A 26,536-nucleotide genomic window follows, 5' to 3' on the forward strand; every position below is an offset into this window, starting at 1 on the left:
GTGTCCACAATTAATCAGGATATATTTAAGGGGTTAATACTGTCTAATAAAAAACATATTATTTCTTTTTTGTCCAATTTGATAAAAAAAACATGGCTTGTTACACCTTATTATTTGCATGGTGTTTAATAATGGTGTAACTACTATTTAATAAAGAATTACTGTAGTTTTTGTCTAATCTGATACTGTAAAATAAGGTGTGACCAAAAAGTGTTCAATTTGAAACTGCTGAAAATGTTATTCTGTAATCGCAGCAGGTGATGTGAATAAACTTGAAGCTTGACATTAAACTTTCATTTGACATTTACACTCTCACACCAAACAAGCTCCAAAACTATTATTCAGAGGTATTAGTTTAAAGATGGTTTAGTTTAAGTAGAAAATTAAAATTGATTAGCTGGGATTTAAATCGTTGGAGCTTGTTCGGATCGATACACAACCGGAGAGGAAGCTCTGCCTCAAATCAGACACCACAGGCACTAACAAACACTGGTTCACTGAGGTCAATTTTGATTTGACTGTTTTTTGCTAAATATTGAGAGGATTTGTCTTAACTCTACAATCTTGGAACTAAAGCTGGGATTGACTGAATTTGCGCAACGTTGTTTTGTCCAAGAGGGATTGTCCCGCTCCACAAATCCTTTCAGAGGTGAACAGGACGAGGGTTTAAGGGAAGAGGTGCAGAAAATGTCAGCGCTGATTTACTTAACCAATTAATAAAGATCCGTTCGGTCCTCTGACAATAGAGGGGCTGAGAGTTAGTGGGTCCAGCCTCACGTACAGCTAAGAACAAAGACCATCTCTGCTAATTATATTCACATATTAAGTCCTGGCAGCCTCGGGGATGTTTTTCACCACCTGGGCCTAATCGATGGCAGATCAATACATCCTGCATCCTTAAGCCTTCCAGCTGCGGTGAGAATGAATTTGTGTGAGATGGAACAGTGTAAGGAGCTGCCTCCCAAAATTAAAACTTCTCGTAGCTCCAGGAGTTTTAACACTTGCACCACACGCAAGCAATCAATGTTACAGTTTCTTAGAGCTGCAGTTCAGTGTAAGTATGAACATGACACAGGCTTAAGATTTTATATTTCACAGCTACACAATGTAGATTATGATTTTTTATAAAAAATGTTTAAAGTTGTGTCCCAGATTTCCATCAATTCTGTCAGATTTTTACAAAAACATGATCTAATCAGGTATAAAAAGGGTTAGCTTTACTCTACAGACCCCTGTCTCACTTCCTGGTTTAAAAAAGGCAGGAATACTGCTCAAGACCTGCAAAGTTTTCTATTTTTTGACAAATTCATTAAATAAAATTACTATCAGATGCGTCTCAACTCTGTAGTCCTTCTAAATCAAAGCTAAATAATAATTACGGTTTGAAAATGAGCATTTTGATTAGCATTAAGAGAACTTTGGCAACTTTAAAAATAAAATGGCTGCTCAGTATGATTATGCCGTGAAATGGAAAAAATGGAACAGTTTGACAACTCCGTAAGACATTAACATCAGATTTTCCATCTGACGAAGTTGACTTCTCGACTTAGTAAAAAAAAAAAATTAAACACTAGTAGATTGGCCTGTTACAAAGTTTAATAGCCACAAGATTTTTGAAGACTAAAAATCGAACCCCCCTCAAAATACAGTTCAGTTTTTAGCTAATAGGCAGTACATGTGATGAACAAAAAAAGATAACAAAAAAGATAACAGCAGCTGAAGGGAAAAGAAAAACCTGCAGCAGTAACAAAAGTTAAAATGATGCACAGGAGCTGACATTGAGGTACAGCACTAGAATTAGCATTAGCTTACATTAGCCTTTCCTGCACAGCTTATTTTACAGCTAACCCTTCACTTAAATAACAGGTGAGACTTTCCCTGGTGTTGAGCTGCAGGATTTACTAACTGACACACTGTAACCTGAACTGTACATTTACTACCAGATTGACAACTTACTGCTAAGTTTAGGTTTCTGCTCTGCTATGAGCTGCACTGGCAGTTTGCCGCTCATTCTCCTTTTCTTGTCCACAGCCATAGATGTTTTATATAAACCATGACAGGGCACTGCTGCTCAGTGTCACCTCCAAGTTTTTCCAGTGGTTGCTTGCGGTACTGCAGCAAAAAATTCCCCTGTGCCCAAAAAAAGGTTTTTCTCCAAAAGCCAACATAATAAAAGAGACGTCTGTTAAACTGTTGACAGGACAACTCAAACTGCAAACAAGGTCAGTTATGAATTTTTGATCCATGGAGTTTTGTTTTTGTAAAAGAAAAACATCTATGGGTTGAGCGGGAATGTGCGGGTGGGGGCATATTCAGTGGGCAATAAAACCAGGAAGTAGACCTGGAAGCTAGAAAAGTTTTTTTGGCTTATGAGCCAGGCGAGCAACTGAATGGGCGCCATCTTTGCACACTGTATATAGTTCATTATAATATATCTACACACAACACACACACTCACACACTGTCTTGTCACTTAAAGGAGCTACACTATGCATATCATAGTATGCTTCAATTGGGACTGCAACTATTTATTATTTTCTTAGCTGATTAATTGATTCATAGTGGTTATTAATAATTGTTTGTTTTAAAAATTCAGAAAATGATGAAAAATATCTTCACAAAGTCCAAGCTGATGTCCTCAGATGTCTTGTTCTGTCCACAACCAAAAGATATTCAGTTTATCTGAATAGAGGAGTAAAGAAGCCAGAAAATTTTTGCATTTAAGAAGCTGAAACCAGAGAATTGTGTAGATTACAATTTTCTTGGTCAATTCTGATTTCCGATTTTTTAAAGGCCTGACTGGCCGGTACCACTTTCAGCCAATTCTGATTTTCAGTCTTTCTAAGAACTATATTTGACAGCATTCACAAACATTTTTGCGACTTTTCTTGTCAACTGGATGTTCATAATAAAACACTGATTATCAAATATTCATTAAATACTATTTCACATTTCTCCAAAAGTCCTCCAGGTTACATGCACTTATCATACTATTATATTAAGATTATGTACTAGCGGGAACACAATCTCGCAAGATCTCATGGGATCTCGCGGGATTTCAGTCAGCTGCTACAGTCGTCACAGCCCTAGACGTAGCAACTAAAATATTGCACAATGCATCTTTTCAGCTTTGCATTTTGACTTGATATTCGTCATATAATTACAGTTCAAAACCAAATTAGGTGTCAAATGTTGGTCCTTTATCTGTTAATGGGTTTGTCTCTAATGAGGGACTTCATTTGTTGCCTTAAAGCAAGAACTCAAGGCACGTTAAACGAGACAGAAAAACTCAATTTTTGGTGACAGGAATAATCTCCGAGGGTGCAAATTACTTTTCATGTAACAGATACAGTAGTATGGTTAAGTATTAACCTCGAGCTCTGGGTGTTTTGGAACTGAATAAATCCCTCAACGCTGCCAATCCCTGCATTAAGAACCTGCACCGAGCCTCACTGCTTGCATGGTATAATGCTGATAATGGAGTGGTGCTGACAACCTCTCGAGTCACCCTGAGTTATGACCAAACACAAACACACACACACACACACACACACACACACACACACACACACACACACCAGATGGCCGGTCCTGACTGCACAGAGCCCATTAACACAACATGTTGAGCAGGTTTTTATGAGCTGTTAATGGACGTCACACGTCACCTGGGTCCAGGCGATGCTCCTGCTGCTGAGGGGAGTGATGTTACAGCAAAAAACAGATAACGCCGGAGAACAATACGCCAGTTTTGGCATTTGGGTTAATGTGTGGAGATAACAGGGTGGGCTGGTTGTTGTTCAGGGCTGCACATTAATGACTGAAATGACATTTTCAGGTCATTATTTTTCAGCTCAGGTGGAGCATGTCCAGGTCGTGGTGTGGTTTCATTCATTCACTGCTACATAATGCCTTTTGTTGTGTCTATTCAGAGGAATTACAAATGCTCAAAAATCTATTTTTGGATTATCACATATTCACCCACCATAGGGCCTTTTCACACCACATCCTCAGCCTCAGTTTACCCTTCACACCCACGTCATTAAAGGTAACAAAGCAGCAATAAATGTGTGTTCTGAGTTTGTCACACCCCAGAAACATGTGTTATTAACCACCCATCCCGAAATCATGAAAAAACTGGAGGGTGTGTCCGCTCCGTTGTCTCAGCATCAAAACATCACTAGGACCTGAAAATGACTTGAAACATGGACGCTCCGTCTAGCAGCTTTAATGTCCTGACATGTTTTATTCACCAGAGTCAGAGGACGGTGACAGGATGGTATTTTTTTTTTCTTCTGTGTCAGGTTGTTGGAACTGAAGTGAGCTGAAGTGAACTGCTGAGCTGATTTGGACGGGAGAGAGTCCTTAAAGTTACGGGGGACCCACGGCTCTGGCATGTCACTGAGCAGTTTCAGGTCCGCCCCCCAAAACAATCCTGAACACAGTGTGTATCTTTTGGGACACACTGCTCAGCATGCATCACATCACCTCCTGGGAGCTTCCTTGCTATTTGAAGATGCGTAACCATGGTAACCAGCGTTAACATTAAACTAATTCTAAAAATAAATTATACATAGCAAAGTGAAACCTTACTTATATGGAAGCACTATTGACTTTATACCAGAGCTGCCTTCCTCAGTCGCTCTCTGCCTTTGTGTTACATTGCTGTCATCACTACTGCATTGCATTGTAGGGGTGGTTCATCTGTCTGATTTCCCAATCCGATTTGATTACGATTATTAATGATTCTCGATTAGCGATTACTGATTTTCCATTTGACAACAGTAACCCGAAATACACCACAAAGTTATTGCACCATTTAAAAAAAACAGTCAGTTGCTGAATTACTTAACTCTTTTACTGAGTAGGGGTGCAACGGATCAAAAAATCACGATTTGGGTCGTATCACAGTTTTGAGTCACGGATCGGATCATTTTTCGGATCAGCAAAAAAGAAAAAAGTGGTGGGATTAGGCTTAAATTATTTAAAAAATGCACTTGTCTTTGATCTTTGTCTGTAATTATCACCATAGTTATGTAATGTAATAATAATGATAATAGTAATGATAACGGTAATAATATTAAAAACTTCAAACTTATACAGTGCTGTACTATGTATATACTACACATATATTAGATCATTATACACTGTACAGTATAATATACAACTACGCTCTGTAGTCTGGCTCAATGTCCCGCCTACAGCAGCACATCTAATTGGTTAGAAGTCATGATCAATCAATCAATCAGCAGACACACTGTGTCACAGACGGGGTGAGACAGAGCTGCACCGGTGAAATAATATGCACCTCACGTATTTAGTCTTCAAAAAGTTAGTTATAAGTATCACTTATGTGGAGATTTTTTGGAACAAATCGATGGTGGAGGAGATTAAACTCTCAATTTTTATAGATGTTTTGATGCTATTTTTGGCTTTTTTGCTTTGGAATCCACTGTAACTGTTGTGAATCAAAGCAGACTGCAGCAGCCAGCCTTCACAAAGGAGCAGGTTTTAAACTTGCAGAGCCATTTTTAAAGCCTACATGTGGTGGGTGTTAGATACTCAAAACCCAAAGTGTTACTTCAGGACTGTGCTGAGCCTCTGAAATCCATCTTCTGAAATCCAACAAAAGAGATACAGCCCTAACAAATCATCACTCCTGAGCTTTGAACATTTATTTTGCTTTAATTCATGCCATCTGATATTTAAGATATATATGCACCATCATGAGTTTTGATAGCTAATCCAGATTTGATGGTGAACCCTGAAACTTTCTTCGAACTGACCCAGGCTCTCTTCACATCTAAAGCCTCTTTGTCTTCATCTTCCAAAATCAGCCAATCTCCTTTAATGTGTGTGTTTGTGTGTGTGCTGGACCGCTCATTTCAACCCTCTGAATAATTGATGAGATTACAGCATGAGACAAGGCCTTCGGGTGAGTGGGGACGGAGCAAAGCTTCACCTTTAAAAATAGATTGAGCTCATGTTCTGCTTGCAATGCTCACAGCTCACCGTCATTTTCTTTAGAATAAGAAGCGATGCTATTTGTCACTCGCATGGTTTGGGACAGAAAAGAAAGGAAAAAAATGATGCTTCAATTTTGCTTCTTCATCAGGACAAAGTTAAGAACTCCACAAAGAGGAAACTGCAAACAACAGTGCAGGTCAATTTCATTTTCTTTCAGACCTCATTAAAGTTCATTTAGTTTGTAAAACTGTGAACATGCCTCCTACTCATTTTCTGTGAAACTCTAACTACTTTTATCTACCTAAATTTTTACACAAGTATGTCATTTTGATATTGTAATATTATTATCCCAGACATGGATGTAAACTGTTACTTGACTGGTTGGTGGAGACAAACAGCTGTAAGGCAGTAATCCTTTTTTTTGACTCTTCTGACTGCGTTAACAGCTGACTTCTCACTCTTGTTAACCGGCTGAGTGATTAACAACTGCTTCAGTTTGAAATCTTGTTTCAGCTCGAGACAATGTATGTGGAGTTTGTGTTAACGTTGGCCGAACTTTGCAAATCTCTGCTGGTTGTATCTAACAGTTGTAGTGGCACTGCAGTAGGTGCTTCACCATCTGTTTCCTAGCCAAGAACTGCACTTTCAGTTTCTTATTGTGCTCTGTCCTCCAGATGAAGGGAGGGTGATTGTGTGGTTCAGCTCATAAACTTAGTTTAGCTTAAAAATAAAAGAAGAGTGAGAAAGATGAGAAGTACAGAATGAGGATGTGGAAACTAGAGCTAAACTGATGGATCTGTCAACTGATACTATCTACCTTATATTGGCCTATCACAGCTTTATTGGTCAGTATCTGTTTTGCATATATGTTTTCCAATCCACACTTATATGAAGACTTTTTTAACACAGAACATAATGCAGATTGTTTTTACTTGCTGGCTTTAGCATTTTGGTTGATCTTTTTTCTTACATCAGGTTTAACATAATCCTGCTTCCATTACATCTCTTTGTCAGAAGGGTTAACAACTTTTAAGATCATTGCAAAAACTGTGTGTTTATGTATATATTCTATAAAATAAAAAATATAAAATATTGACCAATATATCAATACTGTATTTTCTTTACTCCCAAATACAGGTATTGGCATCAGCCCAAAAAATCCATTAGGTAATGAATTATATGTCAATATTAAATCAGTTTGATGCTTCGAAGGGACAACAATTGCATTACCAATGAAGACGAGCTTAGCAAATAAAACATTTACTTGATTTAACCTGACTTCTGGTATAAACCACGCCCACTTCTGGTCTTCTATCCAAATACAGATACAGAGACAGATCATTTTGTTGGCTGAACAGATACAGATAGATTTGTAAACCAACAGAAATCTAATGGCTGTATCTCAGCTGCATTTCTATATCCAGCTGCCTCTAATGTTCCCAACAACAGCTGAACAAGGAATTTAAAATATTAATTTCTGCCTGTTTGTTATTTATTACCGCTGAAGCAAAAAGAAAGTATCTGTTTGTTGTTTGATGTAAAATCTCAAATATCTGATGATGAAGCTGCTGTGCATAAGACAGACTCAGGCCGTCCTACCTCAGCGATCCGGAGGATGGAGTCTCCATTAATGTCAAAGTTTGGTGAGTAGGTGATGCACAGCAGGACCTGCACACAGGAGACACAAACACAGTTCTCTGCTTTATGAAAGAGAATAAAGTCGGTGATTCATGTTTCCGTTATTCTTTATAATGTGGGTGAAATGAATCAGACTTCAACTGATGCAACCTCATCGCAATCATACACACTGTGACAGAGTCAGACCATATTAAAGGGATGGTTTGGATTATGTGAAGTGGAGGTACTCAATAGTCAGTGTATCATTCAATTTCAGTTCAAGTGTGCTCTTACAGCTGTGGGGGTGTGCTGCCATGGGGAGGGATAACAAACTCTTGCCCTGGTTCCAAATAAAAATTTGCTCAAAAAGAAAAAAAAAGAATGTTTCCCTTCTCATCAGAGAGCCTTTTACAAAGGTAAACCTGTGTTTGATCAGCCAAATATAGTTCTTTATTGCTCAACCAAACTCCATTGGCAAAATCAGTCATTTTTACCTCGTGGAACACAGGAGCTGCTTTTTGATCTGTTGGTTAGTTTGTGTTATTGTGTCACTTTGATGAATCCGAGCAAACCCTTTAAAACCCCAAAATCACACAATAATAACAACAAACTAACCAACTGAGGCCATTGTAGACCAGCAACTCCTGTGTTCAGCAAGGTTAAATGACCTATTTTGCCAGTGGACTTTGGTTGAGGGAGAGAGTGATATTTGGTTTATGTAACGCTGGTTTCCCATTGGACAAGGTTGATATAAATATTCAAAATATAGCATACACACATTTTTTTTTTATTCTTGCTGAGCTATTTACATTGGCTAAAATACGAGTGCGACAAGGGGTGGATTTTCACTTCTGTTCCATCCCTCTGCCACAAAAATACCCATCCTAATCCCATGACAGAGTGAAAAAAAAAAATCCTGTCCAGTCCCGGTCCTGGAAGATCGATTCCAGTTCCATCCCATTCCTGTCGATCCACAGTCCACACATGACATTACACAAGTTTTCATACAGAAAAAAGAGTGATCACCATCTACTGTTGGTAATACACTGACTATGGGTAATTACCTCATACAAACCCGCTTCACAAAACCCGGACTACCCCTTTAAGTTGAACGCAAAGACAGAGAGGACACAAAGCAACATGAGGTTGAGCTCTGAAGACGTCACATCACCATCAAAGAAAAAGCTGCAATGCAGGCAAACATTTTCTTCATGCAGAGCTGTTCAGCTGCCAAGCATATTTACATCCCTTTACTCATTTTAATGTCGGCCTGCTGCAGACTGGGTGTGCACTGTGCAACAGAAAAACTAAAGTAAATATTCAAAAACGCATATCAGATCAGAGTTTACTGGCAGACGTTCAGTCCAGTGTCTTTAGAGACTTAGATCAAGATTTGGGGCAAGAGCAGTGTGTTCATACATCTTCAGGTCCTACCTTCATGACTTCCACCTGCAGGTCCTCGTGGAGAGATGGGGTGACTCTGATAGCGTCCAACATCTGGCTGAGCAGCTGCTTCTCCAGGACCTCCACCTCCATGGTGACTCCACCCACAAACCTGTCCTCACACAGGAGCTTCTGATCGGAGAAAGGCAGAGAGAAGAGTTTCACTGAGCAGAACACTGCTGTAAAAAAATAAATCATCATTGGCAATGAATGCTTTAATTATGTATGCAAAACTGCAAAACAAACACAGTCAGAAGTTGTCCTTTAACAAAACAAACAAATAAATAAATAAATAACCATGTAATATTACAGCAGATATTGTCACAGTCTGGTACACTCTTGAATGGTGATATTACAATATCCGATATATTGTTAATCCCTTGTAATTACAGGTTAATTATGAGTTGTCAAACACAGTGGAGAAGCAGTGCAAGAAGAGAGAAGTTTAACTAATGTCATTTACACAGCTGTATTTATCTAAGGCTGTATCTAAGCTGTGTATTGAGTGCACTGAGTTGAACAAGGGTGCATTTTAGTGCTTATGAATTCAACTTTTCAATTGTTAAAGGATAATTATGTTATTTCTTCTTTTTATTGAAGTTGATGTTGTTGCAAACCACAGATTCTCTGCAAAACCATAGGATAAAAGGAAGAACAGGGGAACATTGTATTCTGTATAAAACTGTATGTTGCAGTACCTGCATTCCAGTAAGCGCCGTCTGTCCCAGTTTGGTGTTTTTCGACTCCAGAGCCATCTGTAGAGGCAGCAGACAGCGCTCCCTGAAAGCACACAAACACAAACAGGTTACATCATCTCTGTTGCCATGACTGCTTTCAGTAGAGCTTCCAGGACTGTAGTAAAGTAGTGTTTTCATCATACTAGCTAGAAGTGTCTTTCTTTTGCTCCACTCGCAACGTGATGCACAACAGTGACGTCAAACCCACAGTGATAGGAGTGTGCCACTACTAGCAAAGCATTATGGAGAACAACACAGAGAACAACAGTCCAGGGACAGAGGAGGTTATCTGGAGTGATGGAGGAGTTCTGCACAGTAACATGACAGCACGATTCCTCTGAAGGCGAGATGATGGATCACTATTTCTCAAAGCGGTGTCATCAATGTACGTAGTCAGTGACGCCTACATCTTTACCACAGCATACCTTGCAGATAGATTGGTGATGTCTGGATCACTGACAGATGTAGAGATGGTGATGTGACAAAACATCTCTATCACCTCCTGGTGGCTGGTTGCAGTATAGGTCATAAACCACACCCCACCTCCATGTTAGCAGATGGGACATCTGGGACATTTTTTTTTTCCCAAAGATGGTTTCTGTCATTCAGGGGTCAACAATAAGGATTGCCCACCTGCCCAGGACAAGTAAAACACCATGTTGGGCAAGAAGGCTAAATCTGGCAACTCACATAAATGGCAGCAAATGCTGTTTTCAGCTACTTAAATATGAAATGATCGGGCTTTTCTTTGTTTATTATCATGTTAAAGTGAATGTCTTTGGGTTTTAGACTAACTACATGAGACATTTAAAGACATCTTCTTGGACTTTGAGAAACTGGGATGGACATTTTTTACTATTTTCTGATACTTTAAAGTTGTTGCAGCTCAATATTAAACACAAGTTTTACAACTTTTGGTCTTTGCTGTTATTAATAACTGCTAACAAAACTATTTGCACAGAGGAAAGTAAAAATTGACCTTGGGCAAGTAGATTATTGACCCACCCGCCAAACCAGGCAAGTGAAAAATATTTACATTGAATTTTACATTTTAGCTAGTTCTTATCACACTGATGTATTTTCAAGTGATCATTTTTGTTATCAGTTTAGATTTAATTTGTTATTTGATGATAACTGTGGCTTTTGATGAACCAGATTCACACCTATAATTAAATGCCAGCCTAGTCTTCATCCGGTTGCATGTGTGAAACATGTGTTTCTCCATGGCTACATCTGCTACAACATCCCACAGTGTCTGATACATTATATATATATCAAACCACAGTCACAGTTCAGCTCTGCAGAGCCGACTGCAGCCAGTCAGAAATGTTTATTGTTGCCTCACAACTTCAATATTTAATAGGAAGTGAGATTACGGAGGACTGAGGGGAAAAGAGATCAGCGGAATATGAGAAGGTCTGAGTCTTGACCTCCATCATGAACTCCCTCTCTCCAGCTCTTAGTGATCCTGCAGGAGAGTTCAGAACATCAAATCACACCTGAGGGGGAAACTATTTAAGAGAGGGAGAAGAGGAGATAGAAGGCTGCGCCTCCTCGCTCATCTCTCTTTGTTCTGCTGCTGAAAGGGTCATCATGCTCCATTAGTGCTAGAAGCTATTTCACCATTCTCTCAAGTTCAAATACGATTCAAGTCTGACAGAAACAGAAGAGAAACCCACTGTGGTTTGTCAACGCAGTACACTTCAGGTTATTTTAAAGTTCTGCTACAGATAAGTTTTAAAGTATGTAAAGAAAACACTAATACTAGGCAAATACTTTGTTTAATATGTTTTTTCCCGCTGAAAAAGAAAAAAAACTCCGGAAGCCCTCATTGTAAAATTCTGATCCACTGCTGCTTGTACTACCTTGAAATTATGTGCATCAAGATGGCATTAGAGGAACCATGAAGAGTTTTAGCCAAACATGTTTGAGCCTCAGTTAGACTCAGATTCAGATGAGGAGTGTTAAATGTGATTAACATCTTTATTTTTGCTGCTTGTTAGCTTGGAACTGGTGGTTAAAGACACAGCTAATGCTAACTCTTGTCCTCTGTACTGACTGGGGTTTAAACCTGGGAATCCCATTTTGTGAGACCCACCTAAACCATTTCCCAGAAAATATAATGATAGGAAAATATGAAAAACATTTAGAACACATGGGAATATATTTAGAAAAAATGAAGACCTAGTTTACTTCCTTATATTGATACGCAATATGGCTGCAACAAACAATTATTTTCATAGTCGATTAATCAGTCGATAATTCTCTTGATCGATCGAATAATAGTTGTTTGTTTTAAAATGTCAGAAAATGGTGAAAAATGTCAGTGATTCCCAGAGCCAAAGATGACGTCCTCAAGTGTCTTGTTTTACTCAAAATGTTGCAATGTTTTTGTATAATTCCTTAAAAGTTCTAAGTCACCTCACCAAAAAGGTTCATGATTACAAAATCTTGAACAAGATATGCTTGATTTGAAGATGAAAAAGAGCACTTTGTGTATTCCACAAAAAGGCTGCAAAAATTAGTGAATAATAAAAAAAAAAACATTGTGTTGGTTCATTGAGACGTAAATGATGTTTGATGTTTGCCTGGGGGATTGCTATTATTGGTAGAGCTTGCAGGGAGCAAGTGTGATTGGTTCAATTTGGACAGTTTGGACAAAACTGCGAGGTTGCGCAGAATTCACAGGGATTGTTTGAATTTGTGTGAACTGTTGAGATCGCACCATCACAACTTCCTTTATGGACTATGAATAATGTATATACACATATGAACAGTCAAATACTCATTTTGCCGTTTGAAGACCGTGACAACAAATGAAGCTTCGAAGCATTCAGTACAGTCACAGTGAAAACACTTCTCTAGTGATAAACTGCACAGATACAAGTCAGTATAGTCAACATTTTAGGAGACATGGACATAAGAAAAACACGTTTTGAGTTTTTCATTGGGGGCATCTTTAAACAGATTTCTAGTAATAATGAAACAATGAAAACAATCACCCACAAAAAGATGCCGATAGCTGTTCTGTAAAGTTGGAAATTGCACAAAAGAGAGTTAACAAGAACGTTAACAAGACAAGTCTGACTTTGTGAGGCTATTTCTGCCTCAAGCCTCACAGACAGAGAGATGTCACCGCTGACCGTGATGGGACTCGAGATGCAGTCAGGCAGTCGGTGTCTTTGGGCTGTTAGAGCCTCGCCCAGGCTGAGAACCTGTGATAACATGCTACAAGCTGATGCAATTAGTTTCTGACAACGTCACTTTCAGACATCTCAAAACTGGACTCTGCAGACCGAGACACCGAAGCACGGGGCAGACTGAGTTAACCCAAGGCCACAGAAAGATAAAGCAGGAACTTTTAAGGTAATGCTCCTTGTTAATTTAATGTTTTATTATCATCCTTAAAATCTTTTAATTCTTGATGGTCATTGATGATATTACATGGGGAGCTACAGGATATGTCAACTCCCATCATTCAGAAAAATGTATTTATGGATTCACAACAAATAAAAATAACTCCTTTCAGTTAAAAATAAAATGGCTCAGTAACCGCATCTTTTTTGGTCCCAGATCTTCAGTGTACTGTAGGACAGAGTCGGTTATGTAACCCAGCAACTGTGTTTGAATCACAAAGCTGATTTCTTTTCCCAGTTTCTTCAATCGTTCTTTGTCTTGTTCTCTGCTGTACGCTCTGTGCGCTCTTTGTCTCCCTCTCATTATTTGTACTTGGTTGAGTCTCTGTGCTCTGCTGCTGAGAGGAGGCTACGGGGCTTCATCTCTGAGCTCTCAGGCTGCTCCGAGCTGTCACAACTAGACTGGTTCAAATGGGCTGCGAGGAGCCGCGGCTGGCACAGTGCCCAGCAGGTCTCAGCAGTTTCAGGGAGTTCAGACGCATGTAGAGAGCAACAAATAAAAAGGGTTAGGGTTAGGCAAACAACAAGAAGAAAACAACATTCAAATAGAGTATCAACCTCAAAAAACCCAAAGGAAACAGCACACAGACAGAGTGCTTCAGTTCTCTCAACTGTTCATCCACTTGACTTCACATTTGGCAGGTGTTTACCTTTGGGCTTGGAACTTCTGAACCAGAATTCTCAGAAACATTTTTTTTTTCCTGGATTCTGCTGGTCCAGATGAATTTCAAATTGAATTCATTTCAAACTTTGTCCAAAAGTTTGAGCAGTCATCACTAAATTTGGCAGAGGACATCTCTGGACCAAGCCATAAAAAGTAACTTTTTCAGATTTTTGGTATGCCTTACACTTTTGCTATAGATGGTATAGAAGAAACAATTCTCTCAGGTCCAAAATCTGCGGTGGTTCAGATTTTTTTATTCACCGTGCAGTGGAGACAGTTCACAACAAGGCAGTATGAGTCTGTCTGACTAGAGGGAGTTTGTACAGGGTTTATGCACAAATTTCACAGTAAAAACCAAAAACCATGTATACAGTGTCAACCAAGGAGAAACTCAGTCTTTACAATACAAGCTGGGTCACCCTTGACCAACAGGAATTGATTTCTGAGGACCCATGAGAGTGTAATTTCAAGTGTGAAGCTGATTGGCTGCGTGTTTCTCGACAACACTGCAAGTTGCACTTCCAGGAGCCAAGAAGTCAGCCCACTATGAGTACTGAGCTAGTGCCCATAAAACTACCAAATTCAATTCTTTTGCAAATGACAGAATAAAAACATTCCCTTTCAAATTAAAAATGTATTTTCTCTTTTTTCCATCTAGTAGTTATTTATTCAAGGGCCTCTAATGGCCACTATTCTGCAGACAGAACTATGGTTCTGTCCTGTTCTGCTGTGTCAGTCAGTTTGTAGGAGTGGGTGTCCTCTTGGCTCAAGAGTCCATTTTGTAATAAGAGGTTTGAAATCTTTTTTTTTGTGGAGAAAGAGGAGCACACTGGCTGAGAACCACCACACTGCATTACACAGACATGATCATCAATATTTAATCTAATAATCTCTAATAAAACAATAGAGGTTATTGAATGAATAATTGATGGCATGTTGAGCTGCGACAGCAGCCAGAATTTATGGAACCTCCGTTACAATCCAGAGGCCACCGGCAGCAGCAGCAGCTCTCCATCCACTTTACATTTTACACTTTATACATTCAAAACCTTTTAACCAGAACACTGGTAGAAACACAGTGAGTTTCACTGCCCGGACACAGGAATATTTCCATGACAACACATGCAAAATCTGTTGCTGTGTTCCTACAATGAAAGAGGAGGATACAAGAGTTTTGCAAAGGAAATACTGGACGTTGAAAGGTTCAGTGTAGTTTGGATGTTTTGAAGCGGGGTCATATGAGCTTTTATTCATATTCATGTAAGTACCGGTGTAGGAAGATAAGCAAAATTATTGCAGGGGACAGTTTGAGCAGGAAAATTTAAAAAGACCAACCTAAAGAAAAGAAAACTAAATCAGTTTAAATGTACACTATATTTAGAATATTTGCCACCACTTCACCTTTCTGTCAGACAGCCTTTTCTGACAGGAAATTGCCAATACATGAGTCAAATAACACTCTCCCCAAAGCCACTAGACTCCTTTGGCAAAAGCAGTAATTCTACTTTGCAAAGCACAGGTGTCACAGTTGCAGACCAGAATCTAGGGCTGCATCATATTGTAAAAAAGTCACATTAGGAAATTGACTGAAACTATGATTGCAATTACGGAAATGTTCGTTTGCGTTATAATGATCATTTTTACTAAAAAAAAAAAAAAAAAAAGAATATTAGTGACATTTGTTCAGACAAACATGTTTTCTTTCATCTGGAGAATGGGATTTTTAAGCCAGATCATCTCTGCAGCACCACAGTACCTCATTATAATGCTGTTTTTGCTTTTTACAAAATTTGCGATTTGGTTCTGGTTCTGCAATTTGGATATTGCACTTGTTCATATTGGGATTTCAATAATATTGTATTTAACTGTGCAGAATAACTGTTCATCAGTTTCCAGTCAACAAAGGCTGTCTGACAACAAGGTAAAGTGGTGAAAATGTTTATAAACAATTAAACTGATATAAACTTTTTAGGTGTCTTGATTACACCAGTACTCCTGGGACGTGTCAACAAATATCTACAGTAGTTAATACACTGACTATAGATAAGTACCTCATTAAAAAAAAGGCCGAAACATCCCTTTAAGTTCCCAACCCAGCTTCTGGCAGCCACACAGAACTGGAGCCACAGGTTTTTGGCTCCAGTCACTGAACAGCTGTTTGCATTTGTAGATGTCCGGTTTGATTTTCTCAGCATGGTTTAATAGTTATGAGTATAAAAGCAGCTGAACTCAACAAGATGAACACCTGTAAAATCTAATATGATCAAAAACTCATGTTAACCATGAACTATAGTTTGTGGCAGGGCTGCACAACTCTCCAACTGGAGCACATCTCAACCTTATGAAGTACATCAACTGAAGGCCACATGTGATCCACAGTTCCAAACTGTTTCTTTGTCGATGTCTTTTTAAAATTCAGTATTTCCACTAACAGCTGCATTGATGAAATCATGGCGAGCTGCCGACACAGAATCCCTTGGTTCATGTTACCTGAGATAAATATGATCCCAATGTGTTCTATGCAATGAGGGATACAGATTTTTAATTTGGGAAAAAGAGGCCACTGGAACTTGATTGGCACCATTGACATAAAGATGGATGCCATGTCTCCACTTCCTCCCATTGTACAAAACTGAAGCCCAAATATCCCAGATACTAGTGCTGCCATCTTTCACTGTAACTGATCAGAAAAATACCCATAAGCCTGATGAGAACTACCTAAAATGACAGAAACCATCTTTCAGAAAAATGTATTTGACATGTATTTTGATGTTTTAGTTTGGCCCATGTCCCTCCTGCTATCATGGAGGGGGTGGGATATGTTGCCTATACTGCAGCCAGCCACCAGGGGGCGATATAGATGTCTTGGCTTTGGAGCTCTCCTGTTGTCCATTTCTATATATGCCAGTGACTGGTACTTGTTACAGAAGATATGTATTGGAAAAACCCTAGTTTGTGTGTCATATAAAATGCATTTTGTACATTTTTAAAATTAATTCCAAGAATTTTTTTTATTTTTATATTGCAGAAAAAAATCCATCCAAAACATTAATGCCTTTCATAATACTGCAGTTTAACAGCCAGTTGTGTCTTGATTTATTGCCTCTTCTTCTTTTCTATTAGAGTTTCTATTTTATGAGGTATGTTCATGTCATAGATTTATAATAGAATCACACAGGGCACTGCCGCTCAGCCTCGCTGCCAATTTTCCCCAGTGGCCACTTGTGGTATTGAAGCAAGAAAATCTCCACTGGCCCAAAAAGCATTTTCCTCTATTGTCCACCATTATAAAAGAGACGTCTGTAACACCTTGAAAGAAGGTCAGTTATGTCTCTTTCTATTATGAATTTTTGATCCATGGAGGTTTTGTATTTGCAAAACTTTCCTCGAGCTGAAAAAAAAAAAAATCAAAAACGATGACATCATCACGATGTAAAATCTACAGGCCTAGGTGGGGCAAGGGGGGAAACCCTACTATGAATATTCAGTAAGAAGTAAATCTAGAAACAAGAAAACTTTTTTGGCATCACCAGGACTGAATGGACGCCATCTTTGCATTCACTATCTAGTTCCTTCTAATATATCTTTAGTTCATCCACAATGGGACCACATTTACTGTAAACTAGAGCTCGACCAATATTGGATTTTCGTGGCTCATACTGATATTAGGGAGATACCAATATATTGTGCAATATTCTTTCTTTCATACTGGCACATATTGGACAACATACGCCAATACAGATATAGACAGATTTAGCTGTCAGAAGGTCAATACTGAGCCGATAATATCGGCCGACTGATTTATCTGCCTGGCTCTACTGTACTCTACTGTTGTTGTGATCAGCATCTTCTTCATACAGGAAAAACATATTTGGGTGTTTGGAGAGTCACTCTAACATGTTTCAGCCTGTCGGCTTCTTTTTAAAACAAAACTCTTCCAAAATCCTTAAAAATCTGAACAATTACCCTTATGTAGTATTAGGTTGTGTAGGTTTGATCATAAATGTCTCCCCCAAAAACTGTGAATCAACACTTCTTTGACAGTCTCAACTACATTTTTTAAAGCTTCACAAAGTCACAGGGCTGATGAATGAGTTACTACTGTGTTTAAACTGAGTGACGTGTTAACACTGTTGTGTAAAGACACACTGCCTGTGTTCAGTGTCCAATATTTGCATTATCAACCTGAGAATGATTTGATCATTCAAAATCATTCAAATCATACACACTGTGTAAAGCAGAGGTGTTCAAGCCACGAGGCTCAGAGAGGAACAGTTTAATAATCAGTTATCTACTGCCTGTAGTAAAGACACAAAGGCACAAACCCTGGAAACACATGACATGCCACCGTTGGTTCTGCAGTATGAACACTGTTTTACTACGCAATGAACATTTTCAGTCTGTTGAATGTTTCAGTTCTGTTCAACTTTGTTGTTTTTTGTTGCAGCGACTACAACAGGTTTCAGCTTTGAGCTGAAGTGAAGTGAAATGAGTTGAGTGGAGTTGAAACGCAGCTACATGTGTCATTTAACTTACCGAAGTTGTGAAGGGGAAATCTTGGCTGATCCATTCTGAGACTCGAGGGTTTCTGTAATTGAATGCAACAAAGAAAAAGAGACAGTGATTAATAACACCTGGTACATATGCTGTAATACCTTTACAAAAAACAAAAGAAAGTATTGATTTATAGTTAAGTATTCAGTTTGAGGAGCTCAGAGAGACCAGTGAGATTTTCTTTACCTGAAGAAAAATCCTCACACAAAAGTTAATATAAGCATCAAGTATTTGACATATCAGCTGACTGATTAGGATAAAACAGTGACCAGAGGCCAAGGCTATGAATTAACAACTGCATTTTAAATGTATATATGTTTGACAACCCAGCGCACAGGTGTCAGAGTTTCTGCTGGCTGAAATGCTCACAAGAGAACCACTCTGTATTAATTTATCACTGAAAATAGTCCCTGACACCTGCACTACTCCTCTGTTAAACCAGATGTTTTAGCAACTTAAACGTGCAGTGAGTCATTCTGGACAAAGAGAGCTGATTGCTGAGTCTCATTCCCAGATTGTCAACTGTCAATTTAGTTTAGAAAACAAAGTATCAGTATTTGACGACCTGAATTTGACTCTATACCAACCTGTGATTGGTCAAAGATTTCTGACAGGAGCTAGATTTTCTAAAGCCTGAAAACAGAGCCAAGAGGAGGTGCAGAAGTCTAGTTTTCTCTAAGACAATCTGAATTACAATATATGATTATGAATGGAGAAAGCAGGAAATCTCCATATTTGAGAGGCTGAAAACAGCATCTTCCACCATTTTTGCATGAAAAACTACTCTACCCATTAATCAATTACTGTTCATCATTGTTGAAATAACAAATATTTTGACAGACCCATATTAAAATGTCCAACTTTACAGCAGAAGTTAACAAATTTATAGCTGATTTCCCCATTCCTGACAACTGTACGAAGGCTGAATTTTTGCTTAACTCTTGTTTAACTAACTTATTTTAATTATGCATAATTAAGGGCGTGGCTGCCATCATTGGTGATTATCCAAACCTGGAACTGCCAAGAAGGCAACAGCCACATCTGCCATTGTAGATGTATTATAATGAAATAGATAGGACGCTGTCGCTCAGCCTTGCTGACAGTTTTTCCCAGAAACCTGTGGGTGACATCACAGAGGCTCCGCCCCACTACTTATTATACAGTCTATGCAATCAACTCTCTTTCTCCAGAATAGCTTTCTGCACCTTTAAGTTGTGATTCACTTTTATGTCTTCAGTAAGAATGACTGAATTAAATAAAATACAGAGTGACTCCAGCCTTATGCTTTAACAAAGTCAAATGTCAAACGTGTGTAATAACAGCTTGTTAAAAGTGAACACAGTTCATCTTCATACTGAACTGACCTCAGATAACTGTGTCTCAGAAACCTTGAGATATTTCACCTTGGCTTCATGCTTTCCACTAACAGGGGACACACAGTACTGCATTTTTCCTCATAGAACCTTGAAATATGAGACTTGCTGACACCTCTAAAACACAGCATAAATCTCCTGTTACTCTGCACACACTGTCATGCTGCGTACCTGTTTCAAGCCCTGTCCTTGCACTGCATACTGCCATACATGTGCCCTGTGTGTGTGTGTCTGTGTGTCGAAGGCGGTGTTCACCTTCACATTCAGAGACAACTGCGAGATGCACATTGATTAATGTCACGGGCGTGTCTCCAGATATTTCAAGGCGGCTGGTGGAACATTTCATTGGCTGATGAAGTCCACTGGCTTTAGAGACACTTTGACAGATTTCACTCAGTCAGTCCACATCAGTCAGAGGACAGAGAGAACTGAAATGTATGATATGTTGTCTGTTTTTCACCACTGAGGCCTCAACCTAAACATACACCTTGCATCTGTGTAACTAAGGTCTGCATGCTACCCCTTACATCTTCAAAAAAAGTTCATTACTTTAGTTTTGATGCATCTGAGGGAAATGATTATTTTCATTTTGCATCATTGTGTGCCACCTTCAAACATCAAGACCAACTTTAGCCTAAATGGATGGGATGATAACAAATAGATAATACAAGTTCTTGGTGTGTCCATCAGTGCATGTCAATTAGACAGACATAAGACAGAAAAGAAGTAACAAGATGAAAAAGAACAAGATAAAAAAATAAGATGCAGAAGATGTAACAAGACGAAAAACAATATAATAGACAAAACAAGACAATAAAGTAACAAGACAAAGAAAAATATGTAAATGACATAACAAGGGAAAAACAATGTACCAAGACGAAAAAGACATATCAAACACAACAGACACAACAAGACAAAAAAACTCATAACAAGATGAAAAAATACATAACAGACATAACAACACAAAAAACTAACAAAATGAAAAAGACATACTAAAAACAACAACAATGCTAAAAACTATGTAAAAGACATAACAAGGCATTAAAAAAAACGCATACCAAGGGAAAAAGGAGTTAACGAGATGAAACAGACAAAAGAGGCAGGCTGAGGACAGGACAGCTGGGAGTGATGTCCTTGAGAGGATGACTTCCTTTTATACTTTGAGTACATTTCAGAACCTGTACTTGTTCACTTTTACTGCAGTAAAGCAGCTGAATTAGTACTTTTTTCCCCACAAAAGTATCTGTAATGAAGATTTATTACTAGATTCACCTGCAGTGACAAACTGACCCCTTCATCCTTCACCTCAATCCTCTCATCCTTCACCTCAGTCCTCTCGTCCTTCACCTCAGTCCTCTCATCCTTCACCTCAGTCCTCTCATCCTTCACCTTGCCCATTCATCCCTCAAACCCCTCATCCCTCATCCCACATCCTTCAAACCCCTCATCCCTCATCCCTCTTCTCGATCCCTACATCACTTTCTATGACTACCATCCTTCCACACATGACCCTCTTTCCATCTCCAGCAAATCCTGTCAGCATCCAATAAACTACTTTTATACAGAACATATGGTGTGGTCCTTATTAGTGAAGTTCTACTTGAGTACAGAATGACTGTACTCAAGTAGAGTGTGTGTGTGCGCATTAAGTCAATGCATATGTGTGTGTGTCCCTTCGTCAGCACAATGTGAACCCACTCTCTACCTGCTGTCTCACAGAGTTCCACCTGCCACTGAAAGGTCAGGCCGGCCCGTCATGCCCATTAATGCTAATAATGTCACCGCTGACGTCAGCAGAAACCACTTAAAAATGGTGTTTCATAAATTTTCTTTGAGACTGCTTTGGACCAATTTAGTGTGTGGTGTTCTGAATGCTGTTTCAGGGGCTTTTCTGCCTCGCTGAGGAGAGAACTTCTGTGGAAAGGGAAGCACCGAACTGTGCAGACACGCAGTAATGAGACTTGCAAAGTGTTTCCACTCAAACTCCCAAAATCTCCTTTTCTCTATGAAAGGTTCTTTGTGGTTTCATGCAAGGTACTCTAAGTCATGGTACAGCAAATCATTTCAGTAGTAAGGGACGACTAGTGAGTCAGCAAAAATGTCAGTACTGATGACTGTCGCTATGTTGTTATGGCTCTATTAGTTTACTGTGAGATCGGATCTGTTTTAAAAAAAAATCGACAGCCTTATGTCTTCTCTTACATTCCTTTCTAAAAGACTATGCCGATCTTTTAATATTTAAAATTTAAAAGCACAAACAACACTACTGAGAGAGCTGTGTTATGCATGATGTCATTATATGACTGCCTGTGAAATAGGAGAGCTATTATCACAGCTGCCTAACATTATGCATAAAGCTCGGAGGTCTGTACTTCATGTACAGCTGCATTTTTGTGGTACTCAGTAGTATGATTATGATGATATTTCTTATTTTTTATATTCTCTATGATCATTATTTCTGTGGCCACATTACACTGAAATACATACCTTAAGGTTATTGCAGTTATTGAATACCAACTAATGAAATGGGGGAGAACGGGGGCAGTTGCAACAGTGGGAAAATGTAACGGGACAGTGTTCAACATATTTGTATATTTGTAATTTTTTCTACTGCTGTCTAAAGTCAGAAGACCATGAATTTAAACTTTTAGTATTTTATCTCTATCTATTGGTTAACGAACATATACAACCTATGCTAACATTGTTGTTGCTAGCTAGCATTGGCTGCAGGATTGAGCCACACGGCCCAATGTAAGCACCTGATTTGTACGTAATGACTTACTTTTCTGTCAAAAAATGAATTTATTTCACCACATTTAAAAGTAAAAATTATTCAGCTCAGGTCGAATAATTAAAATCTACCTAAAAATTACCGCTAGAATAGTTGCCCATATACGCAAAAATAGACTTTAGCTTTGTCTCACATCTAAAAGAATTTGAAACATATAGTAAAAAAATCTTAGGTGATTACTTTGAAGTGTGCTTTTCTTTGGGATACAATGGGTTAATATGACTTATTTTTTTCAGTGTTTAAATAATTTCCACCAACTACCAGCAAGGGGGCAACAGTAACACTATGACTTCTTGAAATATATTTAATATTACAGTCTCGTCCTTATTAGCAAAAATACATCAATTGTATAAATAATTAGTGCACATATGTGTTTCTTACATGTATGACTAATGTATTTGAAGTAGTCTGTGAGTTAGGAAGAAAAATGCTAACATTGTTACAACTGCCCCCGGTCTCCCCCCTCTATACATTCAAATGCCATTCATGTTTACATGAGATAAAACTGCATGTTAAACTCATTGTGACCTCTATTGTTCATACATTTTCGGTCTGCTGTTAAATTTATAATTAAAGATTTCAGAAACTTAATTTTAGGCACGTTTAAACAAACTCTCTGTGGCCTAAAATCAAATTTAGCCGTGAGATGAGGACATTCATGGGAATTAAGAGCTGTGTTTTAGATAAACTGAAAGAAAATGAATCTCCTTTTAAGCTGTTTAAGGAATGTTTGTCCATGGATGGAACAAATCATTAAAGAAAAATGATATTCTGCCTCCCAGTAAACTGAGCAGTTGACAGTGTAAACTGATAGAAAAGTCTGGTGCATTCATGTGCAATCTTGAACACTGGAAAATTGACTTTCTTTAATGGAAGTTATTTCACATTAAGAAATGGATGCTGCTCAATCAGATAGAATTATTGAAGCTGTCTGAATTACTCTGATTTGATCTGAAAATGACCAAGTTTCATTTTCAGCTGTGCATATTAGTAGGGTAGACTGGGGACAGCTGCAGCCGGGGACAGTTGCAACAAGTTTTATTTTTCCAATCAGCAATATTTTACTGACATCACTATTAAAACACAAACAAAAACAGTTCTGACTCTTGAGAAAAGTCACCAAAAACTAATAATAAAGTAAGTAAATATACTATAAATGCTTTTACAGAGCATTTGCCTAAGAATTTAAATTAAATGCTTTGATGATGCTTCTACTGCACATGCTCTCCACACTGGGAAAACAGCACAGGCAACATCTGCTGCCACTTTTATTTTATTTTTTTAACTTGTTTAACAGGTATGAAAATAATTTTGTTCAGCTGAACTAAACTTCTGTATGAATTAATCAAAACTTACTGTCTTTGAAACCTTGCTTTGTTGACTACTACATGGCATGGTTAGCATGCATCAAGGTCAGTGTGTCTAGCTAACACATGTTGTTGTGGCTAACAGAGTGTGGACAGCTGCACAAAGTTGTTGCAACAGCCCCCAAGCTATGTTCCCATATTAAAACAGGCCACATGAATATTTTCAGCATAAATAAGTCATTGTTGCAGTTTTGTCCAAAAAGAAATACATAATTAATAAAAGTTTGTGGCATTGCAAATTGTTCCATCCTTCCTGTCTCACCCTGAAATATAGAAATTGAATAGCATCTGTAACATCTGCGCATTGCCTCAAAGTGGGCCTATGTTCTACGAATAAACAAACAAAACTCACTCATTGTTACTTAATAAATATTATTAAATAATTCTATATTATTGGAAAACAATTCAAGCAAAAGTTATCCTAATTACTGAAATTTAGCATGTTGCAATTAGGGATGCTGGATAAATATCAGGGTTGATAAATTATTAGCCCATGCAGCTATATCGGTATCAGTATATATTAACCAATAAATGTTGACTATAATGATATCTGATTTGATGGATTGTCAAAGCATTTAATTTAAATTCTTAGGCAAATGCTCTGTAAAAGCATTTATAGTATATTTACTTACTTTATTATTAGTTTTGGTGACTTTTCTCAAGAGTCAGAACTGTTTTTGTTTGTGTTTTAATAGTGATGTCAGTCAGATTTGGTTCAATCAGAGATGTAGAATATTAAATCATCCATCTTTGCTCACAACATCTCAAACTTTTTTCAAACCTCATCCGTGCATAAACAAAGTTATATGAACTTATTTTTAAAACACAAAAACATGAAATTATGGGTTACCTTATCATATCAGCCATTAAAAGACAATAATCAACAGTTATTGTATCCTATGAGAAAAATCCATGTTGCAACATCTGACCTCTTCCATTCAAATAAATATTGTGCACAAAATGTCACACATTATTATCTTTGGTGGTACAGTGTGGGTAATTGCTAGGGCTGCAACTAATGACTATTTTCACTGTCGATCAATCTGTGGATTATTTTCTTGATTAATCGATTAGTTGTTTGTTTTATAAAATGTCTGAAGAATGCTAAAAATGTTGATCACTGTTTGCCAAAGCCCAACGTGACTTCTTCAAATGTCTTGTTTTGTCCACAACCCAAAAATATTCAGTTTACTGTCAAAAAGAAGCAAAGAAACCAGAAAATATTTACACTTGAGAAGCTGAAATCAGAGAATTTTTACTTTTTTTCTTAAAAATACTTTTTGAACCTATCAATCATCAACATAGTTGCAAGTTAATTTAATAATAATCCATTATTGTTGCAGTTCTAATAATTAGCAGACAGATGTAAGTTTAATATATAAAGATCCGGTCCATACAGCCTCTCAGAAACTGAGAGAAGTGTTGCAACCGTCCCCAGTCTCCCCTACCTAAAAACAGCAGGTGCAGCTATTACTCCTGTTTTGGATGGTGGAACACATGGACATGGAAACCCCCTCCACCCCAGTGTCAGTCTGTGGAGCTGTCCACCTTAAATAAATCCCCAACTTGAGACAAAGACAGATTTTCTTTAAGATGTCGTGTTTTCTTGTAATATTCCAACACAATCGTAATTGATAAGGGCCTAAGGGAATACAGTAGCTGCTAGCAGGTGAACACAATCGCAGACCCCCCCCCCCCAAAAAAAAACAACATCCCTCAGCCCCCCTCCTGCAGCCGGCTGGCCGGGGAGGCTGCCGTCCACTCACCGCAGGCGTAGACGCAGGCGTCGCGGATAGCTTTGTGCTTGTGGCCGGACGCGTCTTTCTGCAGCTTTCGCAGGATTTCCTCCATGCTGGCTCCGAACTGACTGCAGACGGCTTTGTAATCTCAGAGCGACGCCGGGACTGGGCGGGTTTGTGTACGTGTGGGTTCGTCTGTGGTATTTTAAGGGTGCAGTGACAGTGACAGCATCCCCGAACCCCCGTGATGAAGGCGATGATGATGATTCATTCCCGACCAGCAGCCAATGATGTCAGGCCAGCCGTCAATCCTGCGAGGGTGGAAGGAGGAAGCGTCTGAGCTGTGTGCAGAAATAAACCGCTACTGCCTCCAACAAATCACACACACCCAGTAAAATATCATCATTAACTGTCACCCATCCAGCTGTCCATTAATTCAACCAAATTCAACGCCCTTCTCTCATCTTCGTCAGTCATTTGTTCCTCAGCAGCACTACCGTGTTTTCAAATCCGTTCCAGCTGATCCTTGCGTTCCTCACGCAGTCCAGATCCGCTTCCGTGTATCCGTCAAAACGGCGCTGCGTGCACGCCAGGAATACACCACGGAGAGGCGTCCGCTGAAAGGTGGATTTCTCCCCAACCTGGCAACACAGTATTTACACGCTTTCCCCGCGGGGGAGCTTGAAACTGTGGTAAGGATAAGAAAGCCGCTGGAATGGGATTTCCTGTCTCAGCAGGGCGACAGGTGCAGGAAACTCAGGCAGGTGATTCTGCCTTTCAAAATAAAGGCATGTTCACACAAAGCGCAAAAATTAAGTACAATTTCTGTTTCCTTTTTTAAATGCTAAGCTATGCATTTTCTTTTTTTTTT

The 26,536-nt window shown here is 38.7% G+C and overlaps 1 protein-coding gene across 1 annotated transcript in view; it reads right to left on the reverse strand.

Annotated features, from left to right (window-relative positions):
• The window catches only part of arfgef3 (ARFGEF family member 3), an 89,698-nt gene extending 63,504 nt beyond the window's left edge, over positions 1–26,194 (reverse strand). The window contains exons 1-5 of the mRNA XM_084736302.1: positions 25,693–26,194; positions 18,378–18,429; positions 9,723–9,804; positions 9,016–9,156; positions 7,564–7,632 (exon numbers count right to left, since the gene is read on the reverse strand). Of these exons, the coding sequence (XP_084592428.1) occupies positions 7,564–7,632; positions 9,016–9,156; positions 9,723–9,804; positions 18,378–18,429; positions 25,693–25,777 (429 nt within the window). The 5' untranslated portion in view covers positions 25,778–26,194. The remainder of the gene's footprint in view (positions 1–7,563; positions 7,633–9,015; positions 9,157–9,722; positions 9,805–18,377; positions 18,430–25,692) is intronic.
• Between the last annotated feature and the right edge of the window lie 342 nt (positions 26,195–26,536).

This window comes from Lutjanus erythropterus, chromosome 14 (genome assembly GCF_056507025.1).
Source record: "Lutjanus erythropterus isolate fLutEry1 chromosome 14, fLutEry1.hap2, whole genome shotgun sequence".
In the NCBI taxonomy this organism is placed as follows: Eukaryota; Metazoa; Chordata; class Actinopteri; order Lutjaniformes; family Lutjanidae; genus Lutjanus; species Lutjanus erythropterus.